The 21,720-nt window shown below is 39.0% G+C and overlaps 1 protein-coding gene across 2 annotated transcripts in view; it reads right to left on the reverse strand.

Moving 5' to 3' along the window:
• Positions 1-21,720, reverse strand: part of agap3 (ArfGAP with GTPase domain, ankyrin repeat and PH domain 3) — a 123,301-nt gene that overhangs the window by 5,414 nt on the left and 96,167 nt on the right. For both annotated transcript variants that reach the window (XM_086083215.1, XM_086083206.1), the window contains exons 16-17: positions 21,455-21,677; positions 138-393 (exon numbers count right to left, since the gene is read on the reverse strand). In XM_086083215.1, the coding sequence (XP_085939341.1) occupies positions 138-393; positions 21,455-21,677 (479 nt within the window). The remainder of the gene's footprint in view (positions 1-137; positions 394-21,454; positions 21,678-21,720) is intronic.

Raw genomic sequence — 21,720 nt, forward strand, 5'->3', positions numbered from 1 at the left:
TAAATATGATCCTGTTTTACTGGAGGAACGTCATCACTGCACGAGATTAATAAGCTGCAGCTGATTTCTTTCCATTTCATGCGCGATCTCTTCCCACATATCAATTTGTCCAGCGATGTAAAGCGCGCGCGACTCACCCAGATGAGCAGCTGCGTGATGACCACGTTGGCCATGGCGCACGAGAGGTGCAGCGCCGTGCGGCCGTCGCCGTCTCCGTACGTCTCGTTGACCTCCTCCTTGGTGCCGTGGGCCAGCAGCACCACCACCAGCCTCAGGTCGTCCTCCACCACCGCCCGCAGCAGCTGCTGGCCCAGGGGCACGTCCGACTGGGGCAGACCCACCAGGAACAGCTTCTGCTCGTACTTGGCTCGGATCCAGCGCTCCTTCTCCTCCCTGGAGGGCACAAGATGGCGGACGGCGTCAGGCGGGGTCAACGCGGTCAAAAATCATCAAGGTCATAAAAAAAAAGAAGAAGAAAAAAAAAGAAGTTTTTTTTCTTTCTTTCTTCAATAACTGTGAATACTGTTTTTCACCTTAATGAGCTATTCTGGCGGAGTTGCATAAACAAGCAACCTAATTGATGTTAATTGCTTTCCGTTCTACTTGTGAGAAATCTACATGCATTGTGTAGATTAACTGGGATCTGTTCTAAAAATAGCTCACCCGTGATGGGACACTGACTTGGCTAAGAAGAATTAAAAGAAGAAAAATTTCAACATTTACAACATCAACTTATCACGGTACACGTTTCTCAACTCATTCACTCGCAGCCATGTTCACTGAAGCAACCCCCTTCGCTCCCGGCAGTTTTACTGGATTTTGACAGATTTTGCAAGGCCCACAGAATATTGTGTTCTAGTTCTATAATAACATGGAACCAACCAAAAGAAAGATTAGAGTCTCTACTTTCATCAGGGAAAAAAAGTAGTATATCTATCTGTTTCCGTTTTGCAGCAATTAGCATTAGAATTTTAGCGAAGTTTCATCGATATTCACATTTCTGGTGAAGAGCTTGTTGCAACACAGCCCGGGCTGATCTCTTATACTCTGCTGCCACCTGCTGGCCGTTTTTGTAATAACTATTATTGCTTTAAGCGTTCTCTTCAGTTCAGAGGCTACATCAAAGCCTTCTGTATGCTCTAGCATAAAAAACAACAGAAAATCATATAAATACGTATTTGGGAACAAATGAGTTCATTTACCAAAAATGTAATTGATTGCATTGAATGGAAGAAAGAGCTGTTTATATATATTTACTCAAATAGAGTATTACAAAAAAGTACAAAAATAGCAGTATAAATACAGAATTTCATGGGGTACGAACTATTGAAAATGGGTGGGGGTTAAAAATCCGTGATAGAATGAATCCGCAATAAGTGAAGTAGTGAGGGACCACTGAACTGCATTTCTGCTGATTCATTTCATGTTACCCTTAAAATAAATAGTGCACAGTTGGTTTGATTTAAAAAAGAAACAAAGTGTTGCCTTCACACAATCGTACAAATTGAGCTCTTTTAATAAATTTTCAGATTTTTTTTAATGATACATTAACACATTACACCATCATCCACAAAAAAAGACAAACATTACTCCACCCACCGGAAAAAAAAATCGGTAAAAATAGTCAGCCATGATTTCCCTGTTGTATAGTTCAAGAAATACTAAAGAAAATATTTTTAATGCCTATAGTACATATCTTTAATGTGTTATAAAAAAACAGGTCATTTTATTAGGTATACATACTTTTTTTATTTTTATTAATCGGTGATTATAATTAAATTCTGCCAAATATCACAATCACATTGGCCTAAAAAAAAAGATAATTAAAAAAATTAATATTCATTTATCTTTAATTATTTGGAGCTTTATAATAGCCACCCAGCTTATATTAGCCGGGTTATTGTTATATACGCAGACATTTTCGAAAAAACAGAACAAAAACTCAAATAATACAAAAACGTTTTTCCGCTTTCAGGAGGATTTTTTTTCCAAACGTGTCAATATGGAAGTATAATAGTAAGTAAGTGTAATAGATACACATTTTTTGCATGCCCATTCGTCACGTGGCCCCGCCCGGTCACGTGCAGGGAAAGTCGCATGAATAAGATTCTTCTTATCTCTGCATTCATGGCAGTTGTGTCGGTACCAGATGCGATCGGGCTATAATGTCTGTATATAATGTGAAATACAGTGTTCCCTAGTTTTCTGATAGAGTTAGGTTAAAAAAAATACCCGCGATAAATGAAATCCACGAAGTAGTTAGCTTTATGTTTTATATTTATTATAAAGGTTTTAAGGCTCTAAAACCCTCACCATACAGTTTATACACTTTTCTCATTGAGGCATTTACATTTGATAAAATTTATTTTATTTAAACATTGTTCAAACCTTAAATTTGATAAAATATGTACAATTACTGAAAAAAAACCATGCAAAATTGCATTAAAAAAATCCGTGAGGCCGTGTTATAGCGAGGGAACACTGTATTTCTTCATCAAACGAGTCCATGTGTTCCCTCCGAATAACCATTAACCACAATCCGATTCCAAAAGCCAAATGTGTTGGTTCCGCTTCCTTCGATTATGCTGGAAGGTGACGTGAAGGAAGTGAGGGGCAGCTTTCTAAAGGTTACACGTTTTCACCGCTCGCTCGCATCCGCAGCGGACAATGCCACATTTCTATTTTTTCTCATCAGCGCTGTCCCACAAAAGAAGCGGTGTGTCTCGGCGGCACCCCAGGGGAGACCCGGTCCTCCAGTCCCATCGATTTGCGCTGAATGGCCGCAGAGCGACAAGGGTGAGGGAGGGGGGGGGGGGTATGAGGGGGGGGGGTCCTCCTTCAAGTCCATCCTGACGCGAGAGAATAGAACGCCAGAGAAGGCTCCGTCCTCTATGCCATCTTTTGCTATCTATCTTGACCGCCCCCACGCTCCTTCTCTAGCTGCGTATACAAACCCGGCGCAGATAAAAAAAATAAAATAAAAAAAATCTATATCAGTACGTGAATGACTGTGCCACTGACCCCGTGACCCCGTCGGGCGGGGGTGTCTGATAAGGCAAGAGGAGGCCGTTGTTGGGATGTGCGGATGAGTGACAGAAGTTAACGCTTCGGACCCTCGCGGGAGTTGACATTCGCTGCCTTCCATTTCCTTTCACACTCGGGGACATTTAGCCGCCGTGCTAATCAGAGACACGGTTGCGCTATCTGACTTTACAGACGTAATGGTAATCCCGTTTGATTGACATGGACAACCGCTTCTTTTAACAATATTGTTAGTCTCACAAAATAATTGGCAGTCATTTCTAATTTATTGTCACAATAGTGAACGAAAAAAACAAAAGTGCCTGCTAAAAATGTTTTCTCCTTTTGTCAGTGTAGATTCTCAGTTATCCGGGTCATGGCAATTTGAAATTGTTGAATTGAGGCAATTGGATTTTCTAAAAACATTCAAAAATGACTCAGGCAATTATGCTAACGATATGTTCAACACGAGACAAATGACTAACAAACTGCCTCACCTCCAGTTTTGGGGTACGATTATGGGTACGATTCGAATCTGCAGCATTTCTGTATGGAGTTTGGGTGTTCTTCCTGGACTTGTGTGAGTTTTCTCTCCGAGGACTCTTCCTCCCAGATTCCACAAACAAGTATCTCAGGTTCAATGAAGACTCTAAATCAGGGGTGTGCACATGTGTTGGGCCGCATCTAATTCTTAAAACATATTGGCCAGGTCACTTGTACAAGAGGTAAAAAACAAAAATAATAAATACAATTTAATTGTATTCATTAAATTATAATGTGAATATCGGTGTCATCATTAAACAACAACAACAACTTCAAAATATTTGATACCTTACAAATGTCAATGATGGACAAGAGAAACAGTTTAGGGACCCAAAATTGACCCTTGGGGGACACCGCAAACAATATCCAAATATGACGAAGAAGCTCCTTGTCATTTTACATACATATGAACATGGCATTTGATAATTTGATACGTATCTTGATATCTTTTAAAATAGAACGATTCGATTCACCGTACTCTCTTTTTAATCAAAACCGATTCTCCGGTTCGGATCAGTTTTGGTTACACCAATAAGAAACGCATTTTAATTAACCAATTTTAGAGGGAAAACAACTAAATTAAAGCAACAAACAATACAGGACCCTTAAAAATGTAAAAATGAAGGAACGATACGGGTCATATGTAGCACCCAGGGTAAATTGTTCCCCACCCTGCTCTAAACTGTCCATATGGGTGAATGAACTGTGTGAGCTATAATATTTGGACCCTGTCTAAATAAGGTGACCAAATTGGTCCTGCAATAAGAGTAATACAGTACAATGACGCCCAACTTCTGACATGGTAATGGAAGTCTAATGATCCCACAAATCCTCAATATTGCTTTTCCTGCTAGTTTCTCAAAAGTTTTACATCACATCCCCGCTCTTTGTACACAGCCACACACGTCACATATCTTTCCAGGAGCAATATGGTTTTCATACGAACAAAAGGAATCAAGCAAAGAATTCAAATACTAGAAGGAGTTTTTGCAAAGGCAATGAGGGCTTCCTAGGATCAACTGATACTGACGCAGTTTATAGGTTTATATTTATTTAAGCTTGAAACGATGGGAAGCAAAGTAACACAAATATTTTACGCAAAGTTGAAATTGCATTTTTTTTGGGGGGAAATTCCCATAATTCATAGATAAATGGTTAATGTTTTTTTTTTAAGTCAATGTTCAAGTGGAATTTCTTGGCTCCTTATTTATTTATTTATTTATTTATTTGTTTATCTATTTCTTTATTACATAAAAAAAAGAAAGAAACGTTTTTTCCCCAAATATAACTTAATTTCGAGAAGTTCTTTCTTATTTCCTTGTGATTGTTTGTCTCTTTTTGATCAAACCAATGGAGAAGGTGTGGTCTGAAATAGAAATATTTGCAATGTGTAAAGGGAACAGTTCTGAGGGGAGGACGAGAGGCACGGGTTCAAAAACACAAAGTTGTAAAACCTTTGGTTTTATTGCTCATTTTAACAGCGCATCCAGGACAATGCGACTAATTGCATTGTGCTCATGAAATTTGTCAAATTGCTTTCTTCTTGGATATTAAATATATCAAATATTATGAAGAAATCCCTTACCGTGCCTTAGTTCTAACAATGGTAACCTCTCATTCGCGTTGGGTTGGTTTACACGACAACCGCTCCAAATGGGAATACATGTTTTGAAGGAAAGTGCTTTCACACATATTAAAAACAAGTTGTCATAAAGCCTTATTCCATTGGTCGTTACACACTTAATGTGACCCTTTGACCTGACCCCCGGATAAAGTGAAGACGACGGATGGATGGATTTACCTGCACACTGAACAGGACGTACAAACGAACACATCCATCTCATGACAATAAAACGTAGTAGAGGAGATGCAAGGGTTTTTACATATGTTATCATTTTAGCGAGTTGAGGCTGTTAAAAAAACGTTCACGTGAAGTGGAAGACGAAGCGCCGATTGATGAACTACAAAAACAAAAGCCAGCAACCTCGTAAAGCGGCCTTGGTTGATAAGCATATGGTTCATTTTTTGTCAGGGCCGCAGGGAAAATGCACAGGAGAATGTCGTTGTCCTCACTAAACCATAAGGAGCTCTTTTCTTCCGAACGGCGGTATTGTGCATCCGACAATAGCGCCCTAATGGCAGGCAATTGACAACTTTTATGGTGTTAGACCATCAATCCCTCGTCAGTCACTATGCGAGGAGGACAAGCCTGTTAAGCAAATCAATTGGCCTTCAAGCAGGAAGGGGCCGTGCCGCCCTCCTCTCTTATTTCCGGTGCCGAGAGAACGTCATTCTTTCGCCGACAAATTAAGTTGAAAAACGCTATATGATTTACAACCCTTTGGATGGGGCTCAAAATGTAAATCAGCGGGCTCCAAACTTTGAATGAGAGTCTGAATATGTCGGCCTGGTGAATTGGCACAAGTTAAATGAGGCAGAAAGTTAACACTAAGATGCCAAACAAAAAAGGCCGGCGAGAGCCATTAAGAGGACGTCAAGATCTCACACAAAGCAGCCCGGAGGGCACTTTTGTTACAAAGTAAACCCAAGGGAGATGCGGGGGGGGGGGGGGGGGGGGGGGGCAAGACGGGCTCACTGCTGAGGCTTAAGTCTAATAAAAACGTGTTTTTTTTAAACACCTGAAGGAGGTGTGCTATGAGATGGAAGACCATGTTTGAAAACATGGCTTTAAAGAAGATGTTTTTATTGGTTGTTTAGCTGCACAACACTTTTAAAACGACACTTTTAACAGGACATTGCCAAACAGTCACAATGGTCCCAAAGTGCACAGACTTGGTTATTAAACTGACAGCGACATTTCAAGTGGAGCAACAAGCTAGCTAAAAGTAGCAACAAGCTCCGGCTGGCTACTACTGTGGCTAAACACGTTGCGGAGTCGCTCTTAAGTCGGTAATCATCACCTCCGTGAGGGCGAATAAGCTACACTTCTGTTCTGACAAGTATCACCCGCTTCTCACAAAAGGATGTGGAAAGAAGCCATGCTAATTGCTAAGCTAAGACTGACATGGCTGGTGTGTTTAACACCGGAATTAGGAGACTAAGTCCATTTTTCACAGAGGTTTGGCTTGAACTGTATTAAAGTGGAGAACATCCAACTTTGAACAACAAAAGAGAAGGCAAATGAACTCATTAACTGCCATTGACGGCTATAGACGTAAAAAATTCATTTGAACTATTTCTATTAGTTTAACTTATTTTTTTCACTTTTGTTGACAAGAGTATGAAAACTTAGATAACAAATCATTGTACATTTAGAACAGATATAAAATTTGTGATTAATCGTGAGTTAATTAGTGAAGGTATGCGATTAATCAGGAAAAAATGTAATCGCCTGAAGCTCTTAATTCTTAATAATCTTTTTTTTATTAAAGAAAAGATTATTAAAAATTAGGGGCGTCAGGCAATAATTTTTTCAAATCATAATTAATCGCATGACTTCACTAGTTAACTCACGATTAATCACAAATTGATATCTGTTCTAAATGTACAATGAAAAAAATTCTAGGTTTTCATACTCTTGTTAACAAAAGTGGGACTTTTTTTTTTTAACTAATAGAAATAGTTTAAATGAATGTTTGAGGTCTATAGCCATCGATGGCAGTGAATGAGTTAATGTGTTTGGGCCCAAGAGAGAAAAGCTACGTTGCGTGGCGTTTAAAAATATATGAATACAGTATAGCAAAATATTCATAATATCAGACATATTCATAGTTTGTTTTTATTATGAAATCCAGACCAGTTAAATTACAATATGTGTATACGTTAGACAGTTTTTGTGGAAACAGAGATACTTGAATGTGTTTAGTTTTCATTGGGTGTCTACAGACGCGTTTAACAGGACCTGCTGTAGAACTCTAGCATGTTAAAAAGTCAAAATGGTCATTAAGTGGACTTGCTTGCTTTTCATGATTAGTTTTAGAAATGTTGTTGCCATTATGAATCAGTCTGTCTCACGTGCTCTAACAATGTTAACCGAGCTCACTGCTGAAATCTCGGGGCAAATAAGTCTAGTTGAAAGCTAGAATGTGAAAGGAAGTGAAATGGTAATCCCTGCTTCTGTCTTTTGTTTGGAAAAGAAGAGCAATCCAAACAGCGGTTGGCTTTAGACGGTCGGGAGGGGAAGCGCAGCGCTTTGAAAAGGACACTTCCTCACCGCAGGAGGCAGAAAAATAAAATCAGCAGATTTAGCATGTCAAAGTGGCAGGACGGCACAGGGTGGGAGTCGAAGAAAGGGGCGGGGGCGGCTTCAAGGGGGTGAATTTTCTCAGTATGGGGGGAGATTTAGGAAATTGGACTTGGTGGTTACTTTTATACGCCGATTTCTCCAGCCTTGAGTGCATACTTGTTCCTCGTTTGGCTGTTACTCAGGGGACAGGAGGGAGCGCCGAGTTCCCAATAAAAAATGCCAGTGTTGCTTCCAGCTTAAGAACAAGCTGTGTTTAAACCAGCCTTCCTGGTAATTGCTGTTAAAAAGAACTGGGGAAAACATACAAACACTAATACCTTCCTGGGACTGCTGCGGAAAGGGGATTCCTGGTGTCCTCTTTCGTTTGAACCACCAACATAAAGGTGGCCTTAACAGTAGAAAGGCTTCTTTTAAAATTCTATTAGAGCTCTCTGTTGAGCAATGGCTCCTGACCCTGACTTAATTAAGTGGCAAATGGCGGAATGATTCTCCTCAACGCGGGCCCACGGAGTCAAGAACACATGACTGGATTCAAATAAAGAGCAACAAACCAGGACAATTAGTCAAGCCTGAAAAGACAATCGGGGATTTATAGGAAGGGAAACTGAGACGCCGCGCCGGACCATCGGAAGAGGAGGACGCCCGTCCCCCTGACAACAATCAAAGCTTCCCTTAGGCTCCTCCTCCTCCAGTCCACACGTCCAGATTGACTGCATGCACATCAAATGGACGCAGTGAAGAGGAGAAATGTTGAGCGGGACCGAGCAGCCTGAACAGAGCTCACAGTCGGGCACCTCGTAAGGTTCCCATTCCCATGCGGCCCCAGCCAGGGGAGGGAAGAAGAAGAGCGGCGGCGGCACAAGGACAAGAGAGAGAGAGTTGGGGGCCAAGAGGGAAGCGACAGGAAGAAAAGAAAAGGCAATGAAAGCCGGGCCCCAAACTATCAAAGGTTGCTAAGGGCCAACAATCCAGTAAACGAAGCAGCCAAAAGTGCTAAATAAGGCTTGCTACAGTATATGCCACCCCTTTTTCCACATAGCGCTACAGTTAGCTTCACTTTCGTTATTTTTTGTTGTTGTGGCTGGAGAAGTTACCATATCATTTCAGTTGGGGAACCAATCACCGTGGTTTTCTTAGAGATGAATGAAATCAGCCGTGAGCGTAAACAATACCAAAAGCACTGGTTGGCATTTACAATCTAAATGCCAATTTTTGCTGAGGTGAGCAACTTAAATGATGGGGCCACAATATTTCATCAGTGCCACTGGGAGGGCCAAATATGGCCACACACTTCCGAAACAGACCCCCCTCCCCCCCAAAAAAAAGATAAGATTAAGATATAAATATAAATTAAGAATTATTTGGGTTTGTAAAAAAAAATTATAAAATAAAACGTTTTTTTTTTTTAATTCATCAAGGGGCTACTCAGTTTGTGGTTGTGGGCCACATGGGGCCCATGTGTCGCCAGTTGACCATCCCTGCCATGTCTATCTTTTCTTTTATGGCCTTCAGAATTAGTACCGAGCCGTTGTAACTTAAACTATATCAGCTGTGAGCCCATTTCTTCAACCAATCAGATTTCAAATTCATCATTAATTTAAGAATTTTTCCGGTCCCTGATTGGTTGGTTTGAGCAGCCAATTTCGACTCACAAATCATATCTGTAGCAAGCTGCACATCATTTACTCGCAGCCATTTTCACTGAAGCATTGGATTTTGACAGATTTTGCAAGGCCCAAAGAATATTGTGTTCTATTGCTATAAAAACATGGAACCGACCAAAAGAAAGATTTGTCTCTTCTTTCATGAGAAAAAAAAGAAAGTATATTTGTATCTGTTGCCGTTTTGCAGCAATTAGCATTAGAATATAGCTAAGTTTCATCATTATTCACAAATCTGTTGAAAACACCGGAGAAAAAACCTTTTTGCAACATGGCCATGGTTGATCTCTTATACTCTGCTGCCAACTGCTAGCCGTTTTTGTAATAACTACCATTGCTTTAAGCGACCTCTTCAGGTCAGAGGCTGCATCAAAGCCTTCTGTATGCTCTAGCATAAAAAAAAACGTATAAATAAGTTTTTGGGACCATGGCAATATTTAAAATAGAATGTATTTATACGTTTTTAGGAACAAATGAGATTAACAGAGCGAATAATCAGCATCTCTGGTGAGTATGATGCATTTTATTTTGAGTCAGTACTGCTCCAGATAAGCACGTGCCACACTATTGAATTTTTGGCATACTATTGATTAGGGATGTAACAATAACGGCAATATTGTGATATTGCGATATTAAAACGGCCACAATATGTCATTGTCGTCATGTCACGATATTAAAAGCAGCACATCTGTTAAAAAGGTCAGGTTGATATCCATTTGTGCAGTTCGGGCACCCTCTGGTGGCTAGTTTATTAGTGCAGTTTAATTTTCACAAGGCATGTTTTGGCCCTCTATGTTTAAAATCCACGCTAATGGTCAGATAAAGGGAAATGTAGCGAGTCAATATGTGGAGGAATCCAATGTGTGCTTGCATTAGCAAGTAAGTGCCTCAATATATACATTATATTTATACATTTTTGAAATATAATATTTATGATATTTTTCTTTGCTCTAATGTACAAAAGCACAATATTGTGTTTTTTTAGTATGAGCTCCTTTTTTTTTTTTTTTACAACATTGTGACCTTTTTTTTTTAGATCACCAACCTCCCCACAATATCGTGATAATTATCGTAGCGTGACCTTCATAGTGTGATAATATTATTTTGTGATGTTTGGATATCGTTACATCCCTAGTATTGATGTTGTAATGTGATAATGGTGGTTTTAAAAGGGTGGATAAAGTCAGGAAAGTCCCTCCAGGCGTCCAAAAATGCACATCCTGCCACTGAATAACGTACAGGTGGTCCTCCGTTTACAACAGGCCCGACATACAAGGTTTCAAGGTTAAAGTTTGCATGGAGACGTAAGAATAAGGCGTCACGGAGCATACACAAGCACCGATAAAAAAATAAAATAAAAGCATTTTAAGTCATGAAGGCAGAAATTTATATGCAATAGTGTGTCCATGAGGCAACACAGTGCCAAAGTGTTGACAATTTCACAAATTTCATATTCCGTGGGTCGCCAAGATTACAAACTATGTGGGTTTAATAAACAATTAAAAAGGTGTTTTTTCATTTAACATTGATTTGTGTTTCCATGTAAACACTTGACAGCAAGGACATGTGTCAAATGTTCATTCAGGCACATTCAAATTTAAAACAACAATGACGGTGTTGTTGTGTTTGTGCTCACCGTTCTCAAATTGGACGTTACTGCATCCCTAATGTGTCCCGCAAAGTCATTTTTAAAATCCACTTTTGGATAAGAGAAGGGAAAACATGCAGTGGCTGCATTTGAGTGCAGTGTTTAAAATTGTTTTGTTTTTTTACAAAATGCCATGGGCAACAAGTGGCCTGGCATATTACACGGTTAATAGTTGTTTTTGCACATCCGTATGCAGTGCGATCGCTTGGAAAATATTTTTACTGGAAACCTTTTCAAAACACCAAGGAGAAAGTGCGCGTTTTACGAGACCGCCGTCTTATAAATGTCATTTACAGGTGGAGTCGTCGCCACTTTTCCTGTTTCCCCAGTGAACAGATGTACGGTATCCGCGTGGCCGCCATTCAAAAGGTTGTTTTGTCTTTCCGAGCCGAACTGGACGGGCGAGCATCTGGGTGCCGCGGGCAAGTAGACGGATGTGTTGAATATTGGTGACATTAATGAGCTTGTCACACTCGGCCATGATGGAGTGGCTGTGTTTTTGTGCCGGCAAGGCTTAACACCCTTAAATGCTCATGCTGTTAACCCCTGCTCAACCCCTGACTCGCGCACAAAGCAGATAGGGGATGACGACACGCCGCTCTTGTGCCCCGACATGCCCAAATCCTCTTTTTGATAACATCCGCACCACATTAGTTACTGTTGCTAAGTGTGTCAAACTTTTTAGGAGGAGGACACGAGGACGGCTGAGCGCCCACTTAATATTTACGTAAAGGTAAATAAAAAAAATAAGAAAATAATATATATATATATATATATATATATATATATATATATATATTTACGTAAAGGTTGGACGCAAGTTGATACAGACACTCCTAAATTATTATCTTCTATACGTATGCATCATTAAACACCAACAGAATTAGCCTATGCTAAATGGTTAGCAACTGCCATTAGCATTAGCGTGCTAGCTATTACATTTCAGGGAAACAAACACACTACCATTTAGTTCACATATACATCATTATATCTACATTACACATGTAATAGTGTCTCTACAAGGGTAGAGCTAGCTGTTAGCTACCTGAGTTTTTTTTTTTAAGCTACCTGTGGTCAATAACTAACTTCCTGTTCCTGTCTTCTTCTAGGCACGTTTAGTACATGACTGCCCTCTACTGGTTAAGTGATGAAAACCCAAAATTGAGTGTCAGGTTATATTTTGGAATCATTGTTTTATAATTGGGGGTTTCAGTCTATTACAATTTTTAATTGTAATTAATCGCATAACTTCAATAGTTAACTCACGATTAATCACACATTTTAATTAATAAATCTGTTTTAAATGTACAATAAAATGTACAGTAAAATATTTTTTCCTAAGTTTTCATACGTTTGTTAACTTAAAAGTGTAAAAAAATGCTGAACTAATAAAAATATGTTTGCATCTTTTAGTCATTACAGTTATTTCATAATAATTCATAAAATTAAGTTAAAATTAAAAGATGTATTGTACTGTAAAAAACGAGTGTGCTATTGATTTGTGTTGAAGTAATTTTTCTGCCACTAGATGGCATAATTGCATTCGTAAGACGTTGGTGACAGCTCAGTGCATTTTTCGTTTCATATTAAGAGCTATCTAATCTTTAAAATAAGGTAACGTGAAATTCTGCACATTTTTTAAATTATAAAATACAACTTAACCCAGTCTCCACAAATATATGCATTTTTATTACATTTATTGCTGCCAAATTTTGACGTGGACGTGTTTGCTGCATTACGACTGGAATTCCCAGTACAGGCTCACCAAAGTAAGGGGTGGTCATTAATCGCGTGTAAAAAAAAAAAAGAGTGTCATTAAAGGAACTTTAAATTAACTCAAAATTAACACAGTATTTTGACACCCCTAATTATTATAATACTGGATTCTGGCGGAACTTCGAGGCAGAAAGTCTACCTATTTTTTTGTAAAGTCGACTTGGTTGACTTAATTACGTAAAAGGTTTCAAATGTCTTCCCTTAACCTTAATCCCATGTCGTATTGTAGCCTATAGTACAATCCTGGCGGATGAATGCGATTTATAAATCCTTGTGGAAATGGAAACGTAATTGCCATGACTACCCGTTCTCTATTTCTGTACTTTTGGCAAAAATTGCTTCTTCTTCATCTGACGAAGAAGAAGAAGAAGAAGAAATCAAAGTCACGGCAACTTGTTTTCGGTTTTCCCAAGGATTTACAAGGCGCATGAATCCAACAGGATTGTAGCTTTGGCTACAATGTGACGCGGGATTCTGGTTAAAGTAAGTTTAAAAAACCCAACATTCCACCCCTTTCTGATAAAAATCAGCAAAGGCCCAATTATCGGATGCTTCAAAAATATTTTCCCTCTCTGATCTCTTCATATAACAGTCAGGCTGACAATCACAAATGTCGAACCCGTTCAATATTCACGATCGTTGATCATAACGTCACGTGTGTGGCCGGCTCCGAAATGGCCTGAGCCGCAGACTCAGCTAATGAGAGACGATTTGACATCTTTAAGGTCGAACAAAAAGTTTCCTGTGCCAGTCAACCTGGTGGCATGGGGGTAATTAGCGAGTGTGGTTCTCCCTCGCAGGCCTAATTACTGACCTGTGGCTTTGATTTAGACAGAGAGCGACCGACCGAGCGAGTGAGAGAGAAAGAGAGGCAGAACCGTTCTTTCAGTCCTCCCAATTAATTACTCTTCCTCCATGAGAGCTCGAGGCCATTCTAAAGCTCTTCCGTGAGTCCTTCTTAAGAGACTAAAGTGCGGAAGGGGTAGAAAGGGTTAAAGCGTTGTTGCAGGGGTGGAGGAAGAGGCGGCACAAGTTTGGAGAGGTTAGCGCTGTGATTCATTTTTATTACCGCGCGGCCGCTGCAGGCGGCAGGAGTGGCAAATTATTTCTGAAACAAAGTGGAGGGCTCTCATCAGAGCTATTACCTGGCCGTGGCCGAGGGCGGCGCGCGGCCCACAGAGGGTGACGGCGAGGGGCCCGCGCCGGTGAGGGATAGCCGTCCGTGTTGGCCCGCGCTCCGGGACATCTCCCCCCCAAATGAGAACTGCTGTCTCTATTTCTCTGCGTGTGTGTGTGCGCGTGTGCTGTTTCCTATCACAAACTCGGCAAGCAATTAGAGGCGACGTGCAAAACACGACGACCGCCGGGTGCTAATGAAAAGAACAACTCCCTTCCAATATTTGCTGAATGCAGTCACGGCATGAGACGCCCCGCAAATGTATTAAAAGAAACAACTAATTGATGGATTACCAGTTGGGATGGCACACCTGACACGTCATTTGTCATCTTACCAAGATATTTAGGGGCAACTTTGTGGGAAGAGCTTAGAAAAGCACAGCAAGGTGCCTGCTGGGATGAGTTTGGTGTGGAAGAAATTTACAAAACACATTTGGGATGAACAAGAAGCGATTGTATTTAAACAGCTATTTTTCATATTAACAGTGAGCAAGTAGAAATTCTCATTTACCACCTCAAACAAATACACTGAGATGCAAAACTGTTACGGAAATTACTGAATGTTCGTAACCCCATAACACGTTGTGATTGTTCCGAATATAAAAATAATAATAATAATAAAACATCAGAGTGGCCGTCGCTGCTGAGGGGCTTGTTCCCCCTCTCTGCTCTCTTTGTGAGGCGGCGTGAGCGTGTCTTTGTGCCCGACGGAAGCGTATTACCACGGCGAAGTGTCGATTGTCAATGTGTTGTGCAATTGACATTAAATCTCGCAGCAATTCGCTGCCTTCTTCATCAATGCGCACGCCGCTAATCACATTTCGGGGATGCCAGCCAGCTTGCGACGTCACTGGCTCAGCGCAGGGCCGTAGCTAGTCATTTAGGGCCCTAACCAATGCCCCGCCCACCATGCTTTTCTTTAATATTGACAAAAGTTGAGTTATATAATTTAGACCATTTAGGACAGCTTTTGAAATCAGTTACAATTATCTGACATCTTAAGTTAACAAAAAACTTTTAACTCATTCACTCGCAGCCATTTTCACTGAAGCAACCCCCTTCCCTCCCAACTGTTTTACTGGTTTTTGACTAATTTTGCAAGGCCCACAGAATATTGTGTTCTATTGCTATCAAAACATGGAACCTACCAAAATAAATTTTAGAGTCTCTTCTTTCATCAGGAAAAAAGTTCATTTCTATCTGTTTCCGTTTTGCAGCGATTAACATTAGAATATAGCTAAGTTTCATCATTATTCACAAATCTGTTTAAAACTGTGGGTAAATGAGCTTTTTTCAACATGGCCCTGGTTGACCTCTTTTGCTCTGCTGCCACCTGCTGGTCGTTTTTGTAATAACTACCATTTATTCAACCATTCTCTTCAGTTCAGAGGCTGCATCAAAGCCTTCTGTATGCTCCAGCATAAAAAAATAAAATAAAATAAAACATTTACAAAAACTTATAAATACGTCTTTGGGAGCATGGTAGTATTAAAAATAGAACATATTTACACCTTTTTGGGAACGAATGAGTTAATATTCACAATTTTTTATTAACTGAAAAGTGTTAATAAAAAAAATTAAAAATTCCTGGGCTAGATAAAGTCCTTAAAATCCTTCTTGATGATTATTAACTAACAAGTGAACCATCTAACACACAAACTAAAATTGATGAAAATATTAATCACCATGAGGTGTCTTCATTTTAGTTAGAAGGCTTCCAAACTTGTACTAGTATAACAAATATTTGTCTTATTCCGAGCTGGTCTAAACTCATGAATTCACAGACATGCGCCTACTATTACGTTGCATGCTAAAATGTTAGCTGCTCAAGTAAAGTTGTGTTTTTGATGCAAGAAATGGTAACGTGTTGGAAATTGTTTCTAGAAAAAATTTATTCAGTAAAAATATCATTTATGCGAATACACCATTATTCTATAGAATTTTCAGTAGGATACTCGAATACTGAAATATTTGATAGCTGCAGCCCAACATTCAACCTCCCCGCTACAGTCAGATTTTTATTATTAATGTTTAATAAAACCCTTGCTGTAGGTCCCTGGGTTTAATCTGCAAAAAATGTTTGTAAAAATGTGTAATTTGCTTCTCAAATAAAGTCATTGTTTGGCAAAAAAGTTATTTTGAGCCTTGTATTATCGCACAAATGGGATACTCAAGTCAAACTCAAGTCAGTCTTGTTTCATTGTAATATGTTGTGCTACCACTAGCATGAACACGGTAATTCAATTCATATTGCATTGCTGGCACGAGAATTAAGAAAATTAATCTATCCGTTTTCAAACATCTCAGGAGCCTGACATTTTAATCCGCACCGCCCCCCTGTTGATGACTTACATTGACATCTCTGGGATTGGTGGCATGTGACGTTTGCAATGCGAACCCGAAGATAGTCGACAACAGAATGCAGTGGAATATTGTTTAAAACGGTTAAATCGTGAATTTTATGTATTTATTAGAACAAAAATTCTACAAAATATTTTAATTGATTTCCATTGTAATATTTATAGCAATTCATATTTGAATGACTATTCTGCATCCAGAAGAATGCATCACTCAACAATTATTGAATTGTATGGCATGCTCGATTAACACATTTGATCCCGAAAACGTATAAATGCGTTCTATTTTAAATGTTTTACGTGTTTCAAAAGACGTATTTATTACGTATTAAGTTTTTTATTTTTTATGCTTGAACATAAAGAACCCTCTCAACGGCAGAGAACGGTTGAAGCAGCGGTAGTTATTACAAAAACGGCCAGCAGGTAGCAGCAGAGTGTAAGAGATCAACCAGGGCCATGTTGCAAAAAAAGCAGATTTTCAGATTAACAGATTTGTGAATAATGATGAAATTGAGCTATATTCTAATGTTAATTGCTGCAAAATGGAAACAGACAGAAATATACTTTTTTTTCTTGATGAAAAAAGAGACTCTAATCTTTCTTTTGGTAGGTTCCATGTTTTTTATGGCAATAAAACACAATATTCTGCGGGCCTTGCAAAATCAGTCAAAATCCAGTAAAACAGCCGGGAGCGAAGGGGGTTGTTCCAGTGAAAATGTCTGTGAGTGAATGAGTTAATAAAAAGGTGAACTGTTTACTATTTAAGCATAAAAGTTAGTTATTAATAATAATCATTTGCCTATTTCTGTCTTGCCTCCCGAGACACGCAAGATTTATTAATTCAGTATCGCAATATTGCTGTTATGGCAATACAAGACGTACATGACTAAGTTTGGCCATCCCTGCAGTAGGCCAGCATGTATGTTAATTGAAATAAACAGCCACACCATTACCATATCTGCAATCAGTCTGATGTACACCAGTAATCTCTCATTCCGTCTGCCTATGACTGGCGTTCTCCATAAACTGAAGCCATCTTGTGGATGAACGCATTCACGCTAAATCGTCAAAATAAAATCTAAAGAAGAAAGCGGCAGGGGGTAAAACTAGTGTTGCAGGAGACATTCAATCAGACAGCCGGTTGATACTCGAGTAGTTACTGAGTCGTTTAGATGAGGTGTCACTAATGTTTAGCGGGAGCGCGGCGCCACAAAGCTGCCGCACGTCACCGGCGGGACACAATTAAAAATCATCAAAATGACACGCGGCAAAAAAGAGAAAGAAGTCAGGTGAGGATTTATGGCGTGGAAAAAGAGAAAGAATCCCATTAAGTTACTGATAATTCATCATTCATGATAAAGCAACACCATACCAGTCACAAGAGCTTCTCGCTAACCATGTGATATTTTACAACCGCTCTCAAGATTACTTATGCCACAAACGAGATTTATTGTTTGACAGTGGAAAATAATGGAGATGCCGCTCCGGGATAAGATCGTTTTTTTCTTCTTCTTCTTTTTCTTTTTTTTTTTAAAGACAATGAAGGACCTTCCTTCCCCAGGCGACACACGGGACGAGTGACAGCGGTAGCGAGAGGAATCAACATCAATAATCTTTCATCGGGACGACTGGCGCGAGCAATTTAGAGCAGAAAGCATTCGATAAATAACTGTAGGCCATCATTCAGGGGAGAAGTGGCAAGAGGAAAGAGGCCAGCCTTGCTGCCTTTGCATCTGAAAACACACAAAACCATCAAAAGTACTTTTCTTTGGAGGTTTGCCATATGTTTTGACTCTTACAGCAAATGAGAATATCGCTATATGTGAAATAGTATCAGCTGCCTTAGAAAAGACATCAGTTTAAAAAAGTGTCGCAATGACACGGATGTGACATGTCAAAATATCTCAAGGATAAAGAATTATTACACACCCCGTTTCTTTTCTGGCTGCAATCAGACTGATTTCCAGGGCCAGCCCTGTCTCATGCAAGTGCGAGAGTCTGCAGATTTGCTCAATTTCTAAGCAGGTTCAAGTTCAAAGCAAACATGGTGAAGCGGCATTTCGCTGTTATGCTGTATGCAAATCAGCCCCGGATGTAAATGCTTTGGAATCCAGGTGTTTTTTTTTTAAGGTCTTCTAAACATTTTTAAACCAATTTCACAGTACGGTCTTATTATGTAGTAATTTTAGACTGCTTTTATTTTTTTTACACTCAGTTGGGTCAAAAATGACACAAATTGGGTCAAAAAGGGGCCGACCCCACTTTTTGAATTATTCAATTTACCCAAAAAGTAACACACAAAACAAGTCATATAAGAGGTTGCTTTGTGGATTGTTATTTTAATTTGACCCAAATTTTTGGATTCAATAATTGAAAAAGTTGGGTCGGTCCATTCTTGACCCAATTTGGGTGATTTTTGACAAGTGTTTTTACAGCGTACTTTAATTTTAAATACTTTAAATGTTGATATAATCTTCTGTTAATGTGTTTCAATGTTGTCAATGCATGTTATTTTAGTATTTGTGATAAGCTAACCCCCCCCCCCCCACTTGCTTTACTTCTGAATGCCAATGTAATATTTGAATTTTTGGAGGCACCACGATACCGCTACACTCTATATGATGCATGTATATATAACCAAATACACCTAGAACAATTTTGGTCTCCATTGTGCTGCCACAATTTGGCTAATTGTCATTATATCGACCCTCACATATCATGAACTGGAAGCTAGGCTGGGTGAAGATCCAAGGACACTTTAAAAGGACAGCCAGACTACACTGTCTGGAATATTACATCAAAGCCAAAAGGTAAGAAGACCACACAAATGATCCAATTCTACTTAATTGCTCCAAAAATGTAAAAAAAAAAAAAAGGATTAATTACTGACTATGCACTACAATTGCATTTGTAATGAAGCTTTTATCCAAATGTTTTAAAATTTTTAAGCACATTTTGTGAAAATGTACATTCGACTTACCTTAATTTTATTTTCCGCAGCCATTTTTTTGTGAATAGAATATATGTGTGACGTAATATTCGGTTAAAACGTGAGACATGGCCCTGCCATCGTTTATTCGCACTTCCATAGTAAAAATTCACTTGTTTGTTTTATCCATATGCTGAAAAATCGACCTCCTCTCAGTGTAAAAACTTTTTGGAAACTTTGAAATAAAACTTTGAATAAAAATAGGTGGATGGAAACCCCACCTACTTATCATCTATGCTAGCAACTTACAGTGAGCGCCACAAGACTTAAATGCTCTTTCATTACCAGAAGGTAAAATTAACCAGTGTTGCCTTTTGCAATTTCCATCCATTTAAAAAAAAAAAGTAAAACATATCCCTTCGCTCAAAAAACGTTGAGAAACATTGGTTCAGCTAGATTAAGTCAATCAAAACAATGACTTAAATTTTTTTAATAAAAGTGTTCATTAGGTGTGAATTGTTTTTCTTAAACACATGATGCCATGTGAAATGGAAGGTGCAGCTTCAGTACTTTTCCCCCAGTAAGTCCAAAAGCGCCAGCAGGGAGAACGTTCAGACAGTGGCAGCCATGACAGACAGAGCGATGATCTGGGCCCCGGTGATGGATATGTGACGGGGCCTCTGGGGGCCCGAGGGTCCGGCTCTCGGGGTTAAGCTTTAACCATAATGGTGTGCTTAATTACCTGCACAGCCACACAGCAGGCCATTAGTCAGCCCGGGACGCCAGGCCTTACCTGTCAGCGCGAGATAAACAATCCTCTACCTCGCGCGTCTTCAGAGACGAGCTGACGGTGGGCCGGCATTTAAAAAAAAAATTTTTTTAAACATCACAAGATCTCTTCCCCGATTAACACTTACATGTCAAGTGAGGAACTTAATGGATTTGAAGCTAGTCAACACATTTAGCAGGAAGCTGCTAAATTATGTCACACTTGGTATGCTCAGCTTGAATTATGAAGGGAAATTCAAGACATAAATGGATGACGTGGCAACAGGTTTGTTACATCAAGAAGGTTCTGTTTTATATGTGCTTAAAATGTTGAGTTTGGGTGCAAATAAAGACATTAAAAGGTATGGTTTCATCATCCTGCTAATACTACTACTACAAATATTTTTATTATTAAATCCTGGGTTTCTATTCTTAACAAAAGGCCAAAATGAATCATCATTATTATTATTATTATCATTGTAATATAAAAATTTAGAACAATGCATTTTATTGTATTTATTAGCGCACACAAAAATCGAATTTAACATTTTAATATTTGTATTAACATATTATGTACGTGTATTTCATTTTATTTATCAGCAAAATAAAGAAAACCTTGAAAACATGTCAAATAAAACTGTTACTGCATTTCTGTCAATAAATACTTAAGTGTATTTAATATTTTATAGTAGCGTCACTGTTAAATTATGCATCGTTATTTTACTTGAGAAAATACACAAAAACATCAATGCTAACAATACATTTGATATAATTTATTTATTTATGTATGTATTTATTTAAATTTTTATATTTTGGAACCATGCACTTTATTGTCTTCTATATTATTCACTATTTAAAATTATAATACAATAATAATTATTATGATAATTAAATAAACATTTTATTCCATATATTAGAAAATATTAAATATATACTATAAATTCAGAAATGGTAATTTGAGCTTTTTCATGAGAGGGATGACAATATATACATATATGATATGCTATTATTATTGTAAGTATAAGTACTATTAAGACATAAAATAATGATAATAATAATAATAATAATAATAATAATAGCAGCAGCTGTTTCATTAAATATTTTTATTATTTTTGTTCTTATTAATACTAATATGAACCACATACTATAAAATAACTTATACATCAGCACAATGTAGCAGACCTCTCAACCCCTTCATAATTTTTATTTTTTTAAGTCCGAAATTGGTCTTAATGGGAACTTTAATAGTGTTATAAACCCACAAAATGCCAGCATGTTCCAGACACACTTGTGGTCTTTGTCATGCATACTGCATGTGCTGGATTTCAAATCCCATGATTTGAAATGTCATGTCATTGTGGATCTTACCTGCTGCTGTCGCTGCCCGGCCTGCTGTAGCCCTCCAGGGCGCCCTCCCAAATGCTGTTGGCCATGGAGTTGCCGATGGCCGTCATGACCATGCTGAGCTCCACGGGCCAGTCGTCCAGGTCCAAGGAGCGCACGCGCGACAGGTGGGTGCCCAGGTTCCTGTGGATGCCCGAGCACTCGATGCACATCAGGGCGCCTAGGTTCAGACTGGCCCAGTCGGGATCTGCATGATGTGAGGGAGAAGATCATGTCACAATGTGATGTAG

Source organism: Leptonotus elevatus, chromosome 1 (assembly GCF_054856555.1).
Source record: "Leptonotus elevatus isolate MCC_2025b chromosome 1, RoL_Lele_1.0, whole genome shotgun sequence".
Classification (NCBI taxonomy): Eukaryota; Metazoa; Chordata; class Actinopteri; order Syngnathiformes; family Syngnathidae; genus Leptonotus; species Leptonotus elevatus.